Raw genomic sequence first — 15,953 nt, 5'->3', positions numbered from 1 at the left:
TCCAACTAAAACTTCTTCCATGTGCCAAGCATTAACTCCAGAAAGACTTCCTTCAGTGTTCATTGTTCAGGAGGCTCTTCCTCTCCAAAACAAATGGACCAGGTGTATTGAACAAAACACAAAACAAAACAAACAACAGGGGATACCACTGAATAAAGCAGTTTCATGTTAAAAGTCGGTGATTCTATTGCCCGCTTGTCTGTGTCAAGCCGTTGGCCTAGCACATGCTAATGTGAGCTCAGCTCTTTTCTCTGATAACTTAAGATCTAGATGTTCAGAAGGTTTTTACTGGGAATCAAATTATCACAGAAGTCTCTTCTCTCCAAAGCAAATGGACCCAGTGATTTAAAGTGGTAAAAACACAGAACCAGTAATTTTACAATGCTGCTCATCACTGAGGGTCTGCTAACAACAGTGACTAGCTAATAAAAACTAGTGGCCATTTCTAGAGCCAGTGCTAGGTTTACCTGTTCTGGACTACTTTAGAGACGTAGAGGTGCAACATGGCAGACTTCTTGGATGAGGACCCCGACTCACTCTAATGCAACAAAGACACAACAATTCCAGTTTTGATTTGGATGATTATACAATAAAGAAACACACTTACAACATTATATTCCATTTCTGCCTTTATATCCCCATAAATTCTACACACTAGATTTATGCCTCTTGCTTGAGGCAGCCTCTCGCTCACCTGGTGGAGTAAAATCTGCCCAAAAAACAAGCAGAATATTTTGGATGTGGATGACCTAAAGCAAAGTCTACCACAATGTGCTGGACTGAATGCATTTTAATGAGGTGATAAAAATGTTGAGTTTTAACACAACTACATCACTAAAACAGTGGGCTTCACTAGATCAGTAGATTCTTATCAACAAGTGGGCACTGTGGGGCTGCATTATTAACTGCTCTGTCTGTTTTATGACTCGACTAATTTTAAGGCAGACTGACACAACAGTGTGACGTGAATATTGTCTCGATCAGAGGCTTCAGCAGGGCTGAAATCACGTGTTGCACTGAGTCTCTTTAAATGCTAGCCATCCAAACCTGTCAGGACAATCATTGCTTCTCTGCCAACACCAGTGTGTCTGCATCAGTGTGTGCGTGCATGTGTTTATACTGTATGTGCACAGCACAATGGTTCCTTGTCACCAGTGATTAATCCTGCGACTGAAATCTGCAATCAGCAGCTTCAGCAAACAGTCTTGTGGTCACGCAGACACACACACGAGGTAACAGAAAGAGAATGAGTGTTTGATTTCAGTGAGAGGAGGATCCTCAGCTCATCCCGTCTGAGTTGTAGCCAATGCACAACAGATGTGCAGTCATATATATAAAATTCCCCTCTCGCCCTATCCCTTCGGGCGGTTTCTTCCTTTAAGCTCAGGTCCTCTACCAGAGGCCTGGGAGCTTGAGGGTCTTGCACAGTATCTCAGCTGTTCCTGAGACTGCACTCTTCTGGACTGAGATCTCAAATGTTGCTCCTGGAATCTGGTGGAGCCATTGTCCCAGTTTAGGGGTTAAAGCTCCGAATGCTCCAGTCCAGCCCTTGGTATTTCTCGAGCTTCTCTTGTTCCTTCTTCCCGATGATGCTATCGCTCTGGATCGCTACTTCTATTACTACTGCCTTCTTCTGCTGTTTGTCGACCACTACGATGTCTGGTTGGTTAGCCATCACTAGTTTGTCAGTCTGGATCTGGAAGTCTCACAGGATCTTAGCAATATAATTCTCCAGCACTTTTGGAGTGTCTTCCATTTGGAGTCTGGGACTTCTAGCCCATACTGCTTGGCGTTCACGGGGTGCAATTAGCTTCTTCAGTCATAGGTGTGAACTATGTCAGGGCCAGGTGCGGGCCAAGTGTTTATTAAAGACGAGTTGCTAGTTTTTAATGTACTAACAGCCACACACTACAGTGTGACACACGTTTACTGTGAGACTCTGTGCACTTTAACTTTTAAGCGTGCAGAATGCATTCAGTAATGGTAATCTGAAGAAAAGGTTTTGCATTTTTATGGGTGTCTGTGTGAATAACAGAAGCTAATCAGTTTTATGAGCATGTTCAGATGACGGTTGATTGTTGAGTTCATACAAAAAAATAAATTGCAACTGTTTTTGCAATTTTTACTTCCTCCTGCAGCTTCATTGCAAAAAAAAAAAGTATTACAACTTGCCCTGCAATTTTTTGTCATCAAAGCTGTCGTGAAAGCAAGCATTTTAGGCTGTAACAATCACAAAAAAGCCTGTGAAATACTGGAGGGGCTGATATATTATGCAACCAGTGAGTACAATGTATCCTGAGATAGTGATAAGAAACTTTTTAAGAAGTGTCATTATTTCACTTTGTCATTTCCAAACATCAGCAGTTCTGTCTTCCAGGTTTGAAATGAAACTGGATATTTTTGGGGTTTAATTGCAATCTCCCAGAATGTGCACATCATCATGTGCAGGTCTACACTGAGTCTCTCCTATATGTGTGAGTGTGTGTGCTTTATTGTGGCAATTTCCTCTGAGTCCCATCCCCTGACTGATGGACACATCCTGTGTTCTCTGTCTGCCTTATCGCTGCAGATCTATATTAAACAGCGCAGCACAGCCAGCGTATCCCTCCACCTCTGCTGTACCTGTCATCTTAGCATCTGCCTGCCTGCCAGCCTCTCTCACTATCAGGTGTCTATCAACACCCGCAGCTCATTTCATCTCTTTTCCCAGCTCTCATATCTTTATATTTTCTCTTTCTTATATTAATTTGGGCGAGCCAACCCCGGCTCAGTGTGTTCATGTATACTCTTTTTCTCAAATGTGTCTACAGTTTGCTGTCATTCTCAGAAATCCCTCATGGGTTTTATTTTGCCTTTTGCACATTGATAACCTGCACACTTCATTGCAGCAGCTCACTCTGACTCTCCACTTTGCAGAGCGCAGCTGAGTTTGACATATCTTTCAACTCTCTTTCTGTCTGCCTCCCCTCAGTTCTCTGTATAAATGTGTTTTGGCAGCAATCTAGAGGGTCACTCTTTTTTTCTGACAGAAAAATTCTGGCATTTACCCCTCTAACTTGCGTCGTCTGTCCTCTCCCTGTCTCTCCATTTTTTTCTCTACCCAGCCTCTCTGCTGATCCCCTGATACTGCCGCTGCCTCTGAAGAACAGGAAATGAAACTCTTTTTTTTCCCTCTGATCTGTCACTCTCACCCTTTATCGCACAGAAACCTTGATTCCCAGCAATGGTCGTCTCTCGCACCCTTAATGAACTCATTTTGCACGAAGGGAGAATACCATCTTATCTCTGCAGAGTAGGCCCTTTTCTCTCTAACGCTCTCTCTCTCTCTCTCTCTCTGTCTCTTTTACTCCATTGCTTGCCTCTCCTGTCGACCTAGTTCATAGAATTGTTGCCAAGATACACTGAGAGGTCCTCGATCCGTTGTCTTCTCATTACAGGTGAGGAGATGGGAAAGACAAGGAGAGAGAGCGACAGAGCGTGAAATGATCTTTAATAGTAACTCTGACATGCACTGGCTTCATTATTTCTGTATTATGAAAGTGTGTACAATGTGATGGTTTTATGTCATGATGCACACCAAGAGAGCATGAAAAAGAACAAAGATGAGATTCAGCTGAGTGAGAGGATAAATTTATGTGGGTTTTTTGGGCTGCAGATCTGTCTGATGGTTTTGAGCTGTTTGGAAACTTACGTATTTTTGATTAGTGTCTGCTGTGGCTCAAGATAACTGATGAACACTATCCACATTTGCTTCTCTCACTTGGAACATAGGAAAAGATTTGCTAACATGAGGGAGATAAACTGATGCAGGAACCTTCAGTTAACCCATGAACAGCTGGACTGTCATCAGTTTTCTTGTGCTGCATTTAAATGCCTTTCATGAGCATCTTAACCTCTGAAACCTAGAAAATTGGTTTGATTTCTTTCAAAACACAGGAAAAACGTAATGAGCAACTTTACGAGAAATACCCTGCAAATTGCACAAAAAAAGTAAAAGGTGACATGGAAACAATAAAAAAAGAGAAAAATAAATGTACAGAAACTATATTTAGAATTATCTTAATGATATATTAAAATATGTTACAGAAAGAAAGGAAAGAAAAGGGAAAATAATAATAATTTTAATTAGAAAGAGAATATTTTTTGTCACTTTCTTGAAGTTATTTTCTTGTGTTTTTGTTGTATGTTTGTTTTTTTTACTTTGCTTTTTTAATTTTTTTTTCCCTATTTTCCAGTAATTTTCTTGCAATGTCGTTTCTTGCTAATTTTTGGCTCACTGCCTCTTAGATTTCAAAGGGTTAAAAGTTCATGTGAAAGCCACAGAAACTGAAGGGCGTGGTGATTGCCATTTTCTAAAGAGCAATGATACAAAAAAAATGATTAACTTGCTTGATTAACTTTTTTTTGCATGTTTAAGACAATTAAAGGACAGCTTCTCCAAGGGCTGGGCATTGAGACCAGATTTTGGATATCATGATATTTTAAGTGTTGTCTTTTCTGAACTTACCTGACTGTTTTATTATTCACCTTTAGCCCCATAGCCACATTACTAATGATCATTTATCACAAAATCTTATGGTGTAAATATTTTGTAAAAGCACCAGTAGTCAACCTCACTTCGTGTTTTTGGTGAAAAATATTGTGATAGTTGATTTCATCTAGTCCTTACTGCAGCCTAAAGCTCTGGTCACCATGTAAGTAAAAGCTGTGATTAAATCGGGTATATAAACATATAACTTTAAAGTTGTGCTGCCAATTAAAACCAAGTACATCTTATTCTATCTAGAGAGTTTGCCCAAGCTTACGGGACACTAAAGTTACTCCATATATTTCTTCCTGAACACCTTACATCAGCTATGATTTCTGAAACACTGCCTACTTGTCATGTAAAAAAATATAAAAATATGTTGCCACAGAACTTGTTGACACAGAAAAAATAGAGAATAATTTAATAAGACTAATTAAATCACATTTTAACATCTAATCTACTGTAATGACCAGTGTTTGATTCTTCCATCTACTATTAAGAGCTTTGTAAACCAAGATCCCAGCCTCCAGTGTCAGTTGATTTTAATGGTGTCATATCCCCCCCTGTTGGTTTGATCATGTTATTAGAATCAGAGGATGTGTTTGATGAAAGCTGACCACTGGGGGGACTGACGCTCCATAAAGAGGAGGAGAGTGAGGAGCTCAGGGTGTGGACTGAAGATGCAAGGGGAACCCTGCAGACATCTGTTGTCTGTGGCAAAAAACGCACAAGACTGGATGAAAAAAATGATTAAATGGATGTATTAATGAAAAATGGGACATGTCAGTGAATCAATTGTTGTAGATTTGTCACAAAAAAGAAAATCATCTGAAAATAATCCGAAAGGGAAAAGAAGTAGTTAACAAAAAAAGAAAAGAAAAATAAATATATAACATGGAAACATTTTTTTTTTAAAAAAACACCTGAAATATAGTTTTAAAATGCACTTCTTTCCCAGGTAACATAATTTTAAATTTAAAATCAAAGTAATTAAAGGTATAATTTTCTGCACATTTTTCATTGGACAGTTTTTTAAAAATATTTTTCTAGCCCCCTGCCTTTTTTCTAACTAATGTTGAGGTCATTCTTATGTCACTTTTTACGATTTTCTGGAAATTTGTGGGACGTTTCATGCCACCCTTTTTACCCATGTTTTTTTTTTAATCAAAGAAATCATACCAATTTGCTTAGGTGTAAAAGGGTTAAACAGCTTGTGAAATGCATCTGAATGAAGCGCAAGACAGCCGATGTCACTCCAGGTTTCAAAGAGTTAAATACTAGAGTTTCATTGTGAATTTACACAACAATTAATCACATTAAATGTAATGGGCAAGTGGCAAAATGGGGTCAAAATGGCATCTGTCTATTGTTTTGCTCTTTTACTTTTCAAACACACGCACTCTTTAACACACAACAATTTCATCAACCTCTTTCACACACACACACACACACACACACACACACACATACACTAGTGCCTGATGCAATCTCTTGGGGATAGTAGAGCTTTAATTACAAGGAGGATTGTCTTTAGTCCTACTGTCTCTGTCTTGACACTAAGTCCCTGAAGTAGAATCATCCTCTTCTCTAATCCTAATCTTGTTTGCTCCTACACACTCACTTTCTCAGTCTCTCCCCGCCTCTTGTGGTTACCTGTCTGCACAGGAACTATTTTGTCTCTTTTAATCTTTTTTCCCCTCTTCACAACTCTCTCTTCATCTGCTCTTTTGTCAACCACCTTGTTCTAATCGGTGTGGTTTGGCTATTGTGTTATCAGCCAAGACGGTAGACATGAGCTCTACCTACAGTTGAAATGTTATGCACACAAATACACAGTTTCTTTATAATATATCTGAAAAGTAGATTTATATGCATGGGTGCTTGTTCACACACATGCATACAGAGTACAAGACCTAATGGGCCACACCCAAACTGCGCAGATGGATATATAGTGGGGGAAGATGTGGGAAAGACAAGTCATCTATCATCCTGTCACTCCTTTATTTGCAATCATTTTTATCATATGATTTTTCACTTTATTTGATCCGTCTCCGCTCATTCTTTCTTCCACCCACTGTAAAAGATTTTGTTGTTTTACTGTTAATGTAAACATTTTTTAAAAGTCACCTTATCTGTAAAAACCTTATATATATATATATATATATATATATATATATATATATATATATATATATATATATATATATATATATATATATATATATGTATATGCCAAAACATTTTGTTATTTAATTGTTTAGTGTGAACATTAATAGGAAGGTTCAAGTTGTGAGGGACGTTGAAAGGTAACACTCAAATGTTTTAAAATTCATTGTAAAATCCATTTGTAGGGAAAATATTTATGTGTAAATCATAACATACAAATTTGTAAAATGTAAAATCTACCTGAGCAAAAACAGTATTGTAACAGCCATGGTGTAATTTGAACAAAATTGTACTAATTTCTTTTGTATTACAGTTTTCTTCTTTTTTAACATACTCTTACTTTAAAATTAAGAGTTTTGGTGCTTTACAAAATATGACTTTAAATTGAACAATGTTTCATTTTGTTTTCTATTTACAATTTTATGATTTATAGCACTTCACTGTTGATTTTGAGGGCATTTTTTTCACAGTGTTTTCATCTCCATACTCCTCAAATCCAATGAAATTACTGTTTAACAATCTGAGCACCTTTCCATCAGTTTCAGTTTTATTTTACCTTATTTTGTCTCTCTTTTTATTTTGCTTCCCTTGTTCTTAACACAAGCTTATTGACTGATCAATAAAAAGGAAAGAAGGAGAAGAAGATGGAGGAGGGGAACTGAGACGGACAGAGGGAGGAGGAGGAGGAAGCAGTGACCCAGATAATGCAATTGAGTGAATCAAAATAAGCCTCATAGACCTTCACACCCATCCACACCTTTCCCTCTGTCCCCAACACTCACAACAATATTTGCTCTTTCAATAAAATGCTGTGACCATGAAAAGTCAGGGGAAAGGTCTTGTGATGTGAAGCTTCCTTGTGATGTGGATTGCGTTAAAGGTGCTGTGTATCTCCTACCATCTATCACCTGTTTTTCTCCTCATGAACCTCCCCTGACTTTCACCATCACCCTACACACACACACACACACACACACACACACTTCCCCCTGCCCCCACCCCCCACATCTCATCTCCCAGGAGAGGGTGGGTAACTGAAAAACATGGAGGTACAGAGACATAAGGTCAGCTGGTCTTCTCCTGTGTGCCAGATCCTGTGTAGGAACAGAACACACTAATGCATTATTCATGATGCTATATGTCACCTATCTAATACAAAACACACACACACACACACACACACACACACACACACACACACACACACACACACACACACACACACACAAGCTACAGTTGCAATTTAGTAGACTAGACCGTTTTGATCTGTATCATTTTCAGTTCAATCGATCGATTGGTGGTGACCTCTGCATGAATGGGAGTGTAGTATTAATCAGTAAACCCGCCTGACAGCTGGTAGCTATTGCGCATGCGCTTATAACCGGCAAGGCAGCCTTTACACGCTTGTTAAGCTAACTGGAAAACTTTGGAAAACCATGAGATCTGTCTGTCAAAGTAAAAGACCGCTGCAAAACGACAATGGGAAAATTGTCCCTTTAAATGAATAAATAAATAAATAAGTTATGCTACAAAAAATGCAGTCTTTTCTCAATAATTTTTCAGATCGTTTTCTTTTTGCTTTTATTTGTTTAATTTTATTGATTATTTTCAGCTAATTTTCCTGTAACTGTTTACAAATTTTTTACTGATTTTTGGGCCAGGTCTTATCGACTTGCACGTGGCCTTCTCCCCAATGTTTGCAAAATAAATCACATGAATTTGCTCACAGTTTAAAGGGTTAAGTAATTGTCCTTGCTGCCCATGGTTTATTTTTATTTTATTTTACTTTTTTTTTTATCATGTTGCGCCCGCCAAAATGTTGTCATTTGGTTTTAGGCTGTTTCATTCCTCTATTTCATTTGACTGGAGATATATGCGTTTATGGTTCTGGTTTGAAATGTTTCAAATGCAATCTGCGGTTCCTAACTGGATTATATACCGAATTTAAAAAAGTTCACTTCAGCGCTTCCCGAATGCAAACTTTTATTTTGAAAAAAGTCAAGGCCGGATGTGCTTACTGATTCTGTTTAACTTTACGCCAGCGGGGCAACTTACTCAGCAACGAGCGGGGAAACAGCATCGGGAGCTCGGTGTACTGTAGTTCCTGCTCCAAAATAATGCCTGGTATTCCGGTGTTTCACTCTCCGAGGTGACCGAGGTCTGAGCAGCAGCAGCCGGGATGGCGCTGGTCACCGTCCAGCGGTCACCGACACCGAGCACTACCTCCAGCCCCTCTGTGTCTGTAAGTATCCGTGAACCGGTGTGACATTTTGGCTCAGTTTCGTTGTTCGTTAGTATGTCACGGGGAGACTACCGTTAGCCCAGTTTTTACTGCTCGGGTAAATGTACCAGGGTGGCTAACTTAGCTGTTAGCATCACACTGTAACCCAAAGTAACCTCTCACAGTCCCGCAGAGGAATGCACGTTTCTTTTCCAAGTTATTTAGCTCTGCGCAAAGTTAACTAAACTGTCTCGGTTTCATACAAAAGGTGTTAAGTTTTTTGCAAACTAACTTAGTAAGATGATGTTAGCAGTTAGAGCTCTTTTGCTAACTCACGTCCTGCCCGAAAGCCCAAAATAATTCAGAGGAACCGTCAGACAAACTAAAACTTCTTTGACTTGCTGCTTGAATTTGCGGTTATTATTGATTTGCACATGGCCTTAGATTAGTATCACGATATTTCGGGGTATTTTGGCTATTACGATATTTGTGAAGATATGACAAAACACCGAACAGTATATCACCATTCATTTAAAAAACGACTGCACCAAAATGAACTTTAAAGTTGTATATGTCAACATAAAAGTAAAAATTTCGCTGCAAATATGCCGTAAAAAGTAATCACAAATGGGCTTTAATTTCTTTAGTTTGTAAACAACAACACCAACCTAGATTCTTCATAACATGTAATCTGTACAACAAAATAAAGGCAACCACAAATTGTTCGTGTCCCAAATACCTGAAGATGTATGTAAATGTACCTTTTAGAAGTAGCAGTTTTGCTTTTAGTCACGCTTTTTTTTTTTTTTTTTTGCTTTTAGCCATGTTTGTTGTTGCCATACATAACTGTATGATGTCGTTATTGCCATAATCTCAATATGATTTTTTTTTTTATCATAGTAAAATGATATTATTGTCAATGCTGTAATATGGCACACCCCTAGTTAAACTATGACTGTACACCTGGAGTATGCTGTTCTCTGCCTGTGTCCAAATATCCACACACCACATCTACAAATTATGAACCATTATCGCTGGTTAGTAGAGTGACAGTGAATGGAGAGGGGCTGCCTGTAAAGCAGGTTAGTGTGACAGGCCTTTGAGACTCTGTTGGACGCAGTGGGGCAGTTCTCTTATCCCCCATGACACTTTGAGGTTTTCCATGTCTAGCTTCAGACTCTTGACACAGACCCAGGCCGGGTGATGGTGTGGCTGCCATAGATAAGACGTTGTCCTTTGCGCAGGAATATGATACATTGGTCACAGTGATATTTGTAGGGGCTGATGTGCGTTCGTCCATCAGACTGCCTTCTTAAAAGACATATCTTGTGGCTGAAGATCCTTAACACAACATGACAGGAGTTAAGCCACATGCAGCTTAATTTAACATTAGTGTTTTACAGAGACTGACTGTATACCAGGTATCAGGGCCAGTTTGATGGAGAATCATGTGGGACAGCTATGCAAAATTATGGAGAATGGATTAAGAAAATCCCAAGCAGAGAGATGGTCAAAAGACGTCAAAAATCATTTAACGGCTGGAGGACGATTTTAGAACGGGGAGGGGTTCAAAAAAAGCCTCAAGAAAAACACCATATTTATATAACCTGAAAACATTATTAAAATGGCTGCAGATGATGATATTACTGTTCAGAGCTTGTCATAAATGTTAGATTATGGAGTTTGAGACATTTGGACACATGTCCATTAGAATCTTGACCAGTCTGTGCCAGATCAAAAGAAATAGCGCGAGTGAATTATGATATAAGCTGCATTTATAATTCTGAGACCCAGTGAGGGTTTGTAGCTTTGAGGGAGTGTCGGATCCCAGGCTGAGGTTACCAGCTGCTTGTCATGAGACCCATTCCTGATGGGAAGCGGGCATGTGAGCGCTCTTGTGAGATGCTGAGTGGGGAAAGGGGGCTGGGATAGGGACAGCAGAGCCAATGTATGGAGGAAAGAGCTGGGAGTGAGCTGTAGAGAGAAAGATGAACAGTCATGAGAGACACAGCTGGAATGCCATTGCTACTTCAGCATGTCTGTGATGGGTGTTTTCCTGTATGCTGCCTCCTAAACCTTTATCAGGGCTTGGGCAAATGAAACACAGGTTTCATATTATTGACCCATCAATTAATACAGATAGAATTTGACTTCAGCACAGTGGGGAATAGCCACCCTACAGTGGTGGTGTAATCTGCCTAGCAGCACACCAAATCCCCTGTTCTCATTGGCTATAAGACCACTCCCTACACATCTGTGCAGTCGTGTGGTAACCATGGAGATTAGCCTGTACATTATATCACAGCCATGGCTTGGCTTACTATGGTATGTTGTTTTAATCACATATTATACAGCCCTTACATTTATCAGTAATGTTTGTGTGAGTGGTGTAATGGTATACCAGTATCACATTTTGCCTTTGAAATCTGCTGAGCTATGCATTTTGTCGAGTGTGTGTGTGAGAGTGTGTGTGTGTGTGCAGGGTGTGTTTGAGTGCATGCATGGGCTCCTGTTTCTCCTGTGTCACCATATTTTGCCTTGAAGGCAGGCTGTTAGGCTGCTGATGCAGAGAGCATCATTCTGCCAGCTGCCTCTCCAGGCCTAATCACATCTGTGGAAGCAGACACAGGAATAGATGAAAACTCCATCCTTCCTCCTCAAGCTTCTGCACCTCCTGACCTCTCCACCTAATCTTCTTCATCCATCATTGTGCATCATCATCATTCATCAGCACTAGTATTAGCAAAAGAAAGAAAGAAAGAAAAAATGTAATTATTGTTTAGTGTTCCATGTCTATGTGTATCCTTGTGTGTCCATCCATACTGTATGTATCAGTGGGTTTGTGTGTGTGTGCATGTTTTGGCCTGTGTAGTAGCCAGGATTGACAGATTGATGCCAAAGACAAAGTTCCCTGAGTTTTGTGAGGGATTACGGAAACAGGCTGGGATTAAAATTGTGTATGTGTGTGTGTGCCAAACTGTGCTGGTTGCAGTGGTGGGGGAGGATGATTGCAATTTGGAAAAAGAGAGACAGAGAGGGGAGGGCATGGACACTCAGTCTGTTTCAGTCTTATCCCTGGTCCCTGCTCTGAGCCTCAGTTAAAATACCACACTGGTCCTGCCTCGTAACTGAAGTCACAGATGAAAGGCTTCATGCAGCCTCCCTCGCCGCCAGCCAATTTAAGACTCTTTTAACACAAGGTTAATTGAGTCTGACTCAGCGTGTGATGCAAATAACCTCCAAAGTCTCTCTGGTCAACATGATGCAGTGTGTCCTTTCTGAAATGCTAGTTGCTGGTACAGGACTGATGTGAAGTGACATGGGTGTTGAATATTCATTTCCATTTTTTTCCTTCTAATTCTCTCTCTAGGAATCGGGCAGTGGTGAGGATGACCGTCGCTCCCAGCCCAGGAGGTGAGACCACTTCCTGTTTTGTCATACTCCTGGAATAACTCAGTTCTTTCTCACACTGTCATTCAGTAGTCACTAGAAACTGTAAACTGAGATTAAAGCCACTAGGGGGAGGCGGTGCATCAGATTTACAGTGTTTCTTCAATTACTGAATCACATTTGCTGTTACAGTTCTGCAGCTCAATACTTCATTTGATCTGCAAAAGGCCAGCCTATGTGTCAAAATAAAACCAGTTTATCATCAATGCCACCAAAATGAAAATTCCCTTTATCTTTACTGAAACCATGACTGTAACAAATAAATGAAATTATGTTTCCCAGTAGTGAATAGTATCTATCAAAATGTCTGTCAGACAAACACAGTTGCTAAAAAAAGTATTTATTCACCAGTTTCACATTGTTGTTTTGTACTTTTCTTCATAGTACTTTGTTCAATAAGCACAGTCAATGTCACAGAGGAAATACAATATGCAAAAGCTATTGAAGCTTTTAAAAAAAGATAAATTCTCATTCAACTAACTGATGTAATTCAGGAACTAATTTCTTCATTTTTGTGTATGAAAACACTGCACATTTCACACGAGAGTACTGAATGCTATTTGAGAATTGAGCCTGTTGGCACCAATCGCTGTGGTAACAATAGTTTTTAAGGTATACTTTGTAGGCTTGTTGGTTAATGATTGCAAACATGCACACCAGGGAAACTGAAGGTAAAAGCCAACCACAGATTCACTCTCATTTGGTGTGTCGCCTAGCTATATTTGCATTTTTTCGGTGCTGTTTCTCTTGTATGCCTGTTGCTGAGGTTCTGGCACCTGGTCGCTAGCTTTTTATAAGGTCCCGCCCTCACCTACTTGCTGTGGATACACACCCATAAACATCCTGAACAAAGAAAATAAGAAGATATTAAGAAAATATAGGTCAAGGGCAGCATGTCTGCAGAAAACTACACCACCATACACTTTAAGTGGGTCATAAATGATGATTGAAACTGAGAGGGATTACTTCTGTGTGAGTCTATGTATTGTTTTTGTAGGAGAATCCTGCATGGTATATATTTAAGTTGTTTTTTAAAGTAGTTTTTCATGTGGAAAACAAATGTCTTTGTGAGTACTTCTGTCAATATTTGGTCAGTCCACTGATGTCATAGGATGAGGCTGATTTGCATAATTGTACCAGGTGGTTGTGGTGGAGTAGATGATTTGCTTTTGATGTGCGTATCTGTATCTTTATAGAACACAAGGGCGTCAGCACTGGTAATGTCCTTTTGTTTTGATGACTCATGTGCCTTCGTCATTGTGCTGTATCCTGGCCTTAGAGAATTTAAATGAAATTAATAGACTTAATGCGGGACAAGCTGAACACATGGGCTTTATGTTTGTGTGTGTGTTTGACTTAGTTTTTGCCTGTAGCCAGCTACTGTGAAACATAGAAACTTTTTTTTACTGTGCTGAAGCTCACATAGTCTATTATCACGTTTTAAGTGTTATCCTTTCATCCTAGTCTGCCCATTGAGACAGTATTACACAATCATGATACAGGGAGCAGATTATCAAAGTCTATACAGCTTTGCCATCTTTAATAGACACTGTAAGGGACTCTTGTGGACTAATCTAAGCTTTGAAGTGCAGTCTAAACAGTCTAGCTTTGTCATTTGATTTATTTTGTGTCTAGCTTTTAATATATGTTATCGGTAGTAACTCATATTTTTAGGTTATGACTTGTTATTACCGTTGGCACTGTTTAATACAGCAGGTAATGAGACACTGCAGTAAGACTTAGCGGACATATTCCTGCAGTGTTAAGCTGAGCTAAGACAGACTGGACTGTTTATATCTTGCTGTGTGAGACCAGGGCAGACTGAAGGACTGGTCTGAGTGAAACGTTGTCTTCCTGTCAGGAGACTGTAGACATCAGATATGTGGTTAAATTGGGTCAATAATTTTGACCTGACTGAGATCTAAGTAGGATTGAAACAGTGTTTTCTTTAAACTTGTGTGGCATGAAGAAAGAAAGCAGGAGTGACTTTTGTCTTCAATGCATGGCGTCATTAAACAGTTGTTGTCAGTTTATTTATCTGACAATGGTGTATGGTACACAGCAAATTTCTGAAAAGACAAATATCTTTCAGACATATTTCAGCCTGACTCTGAAATCTGCCAGTCGGTACCAGTGCTGTTTCAGTTTTGAACATTGTTATTACAAAGCAGGAGGAGTTCTAGGTTGTCAGAAGGGGATTTAACTTCTTCATTGCGTCATTTTCTTATTCTTCACCCTTGGGCTTTGGCTGTTGGCCAGGATCACTCTCAGGTTTCATTCATGCATGTCTTGGACCCTGTCACACCTCATGAGCCCACTGAGACCCTGCCTGGCAAAATCAAATGCATCTGAAAAAAGCTGGTCAGGCTCCCGCTGGTCTAGAGTTGTTAGGAGGGTCAAAGTCTTTAGTCCTGAGCTCATTCACACAACAGGAGAATGTGTCCTAACTATCAGGATAAAGAAACTGTCATTCTGCAATATGCATCGGCTAACAGAGCACCCACCCCCGTGCGTGCGCTGCGGAGAGGCTCCACGCCCCACCCCGCTCGCCTCGCCAGAGGGCTACCTGGTTGATCCTGCCAGTAGCATATGCTTGTCTCAAAGATTAAGCCATGCAAGTCTAAGAACACACGGCCGGTACAGTGAAACTGCGAATGGCTCATTAAATCAGTTGGTCACAGAATACTTTTGTGGTGTCATAGGTTTGTGTGGAATCATTTTTTTCACTTTCAGCAGGGTATATTTTATATGAGGATAAAGACAAAACAAAATGGAAAAACTGTGAGATGTGTGAGCTGAAAGTTTCTTTTATTCACTGAATTAAGACTAGTTTAACTGCATTTTTAACTCATCGCAAAACACTTCATTCAGAGTGGACAGAACTGCCAAAGTTATTCTTTACACTGTTCCAACAATCACCAACTCTGGTTTGTTGAAATAAGCCCTTAATTCACTAAGCTTCTGTGAAAATCTGCTATTATTTCCTCCTGTCATCCCTACGGATGGGGATCGAAACCTAGTTCTATTGAGGACCCGGTTCCGCTTTTTTCAAAACCCGAAAATCAATAACATTTGAGCTTATTGATACTGCTAACGAGTCCCGTGGGTCCTATAACGTAACGTCACATCTGGAGTTGAGACACGTCATTCAAATCAGACTACATCAAATTAAACCTAAATGCAGTACCTTCGAACTGTCTTTGGGGGAAAAAAACCATACTCATTCAGCTCAGTCTACTGCTGCTGTGACATAGTCTTCATCATCGTCCACTCACAGCAGCAGTGGTAAGCACACCCAAACTTTGTAACAAGTACCGTCAGATAAAAATAGTAAACCAGTGTTGAAATTCAAGTTAAAATCGGCTAGTAAATTAAATAACCGAAGTTCCATAAGGTTTCATTGTGATGTGTTCAGTGTGAGCGCAGTAAAATGACTGTTAGGCAAAGGCAGATAAAACGTCATCATGATGTGTTGAAATGTGACATCAAGAAAAGGAAAATTTAGTTTTGTTGAAAAACTTGAATGATACAGTTTCGGTGAGAAATTTGTTTTCCCAGCAATATAAAATGGACAGTAGAGATGGAATT

General features: G+C 39.7%; 1 protein-coding gene across 1 annotated transcript in view; it reads left to right on the top strand.

Moving 5' to 3' along the window:
* The first annotated feature begins 8,734 nt into the window (after positions 1–8,734).
* ssh2a (slingshot protein phosphatase 2a) overlaps positions 8,735–15,953 on the top strand; it is a 35,113-nt gene continuing 27,894 nt past the window's right edge. The window contains exons 1-2 of the mRNA XM_042486334.2: positions 8,735–8,936; positions 12,286–12,329. Coding sequence (XP_042342268.2) covers positions 8,874–8,936; positions 12,286–12,329 — 107 coding nt within the window. The 5' untranslated portion in view covers positions 8,735–8,873. The remainder of the gene's footprint in view (positions 8,937–12,285; positions 12,330–15,953) is intronic.

This window comes from Plectropomus leopardus, chromosome 6 (genome assembly GCF_026936395.1).
Source record: "Plectropomus leopardus strain MGB_pleo_1.0 chromosome 6, ASM2693639v1, whole genome shotgun sequence".
Taxonomy (NCBI): Eukaryota; Metazoa; Chordata; class Actinopteri; order Perciformes; family Serranidae; genus Plectropomus; species Plectropomus leopardus.
This window is presented reverse-complemented; position numbering and strand designations above follow the sequence as displayed.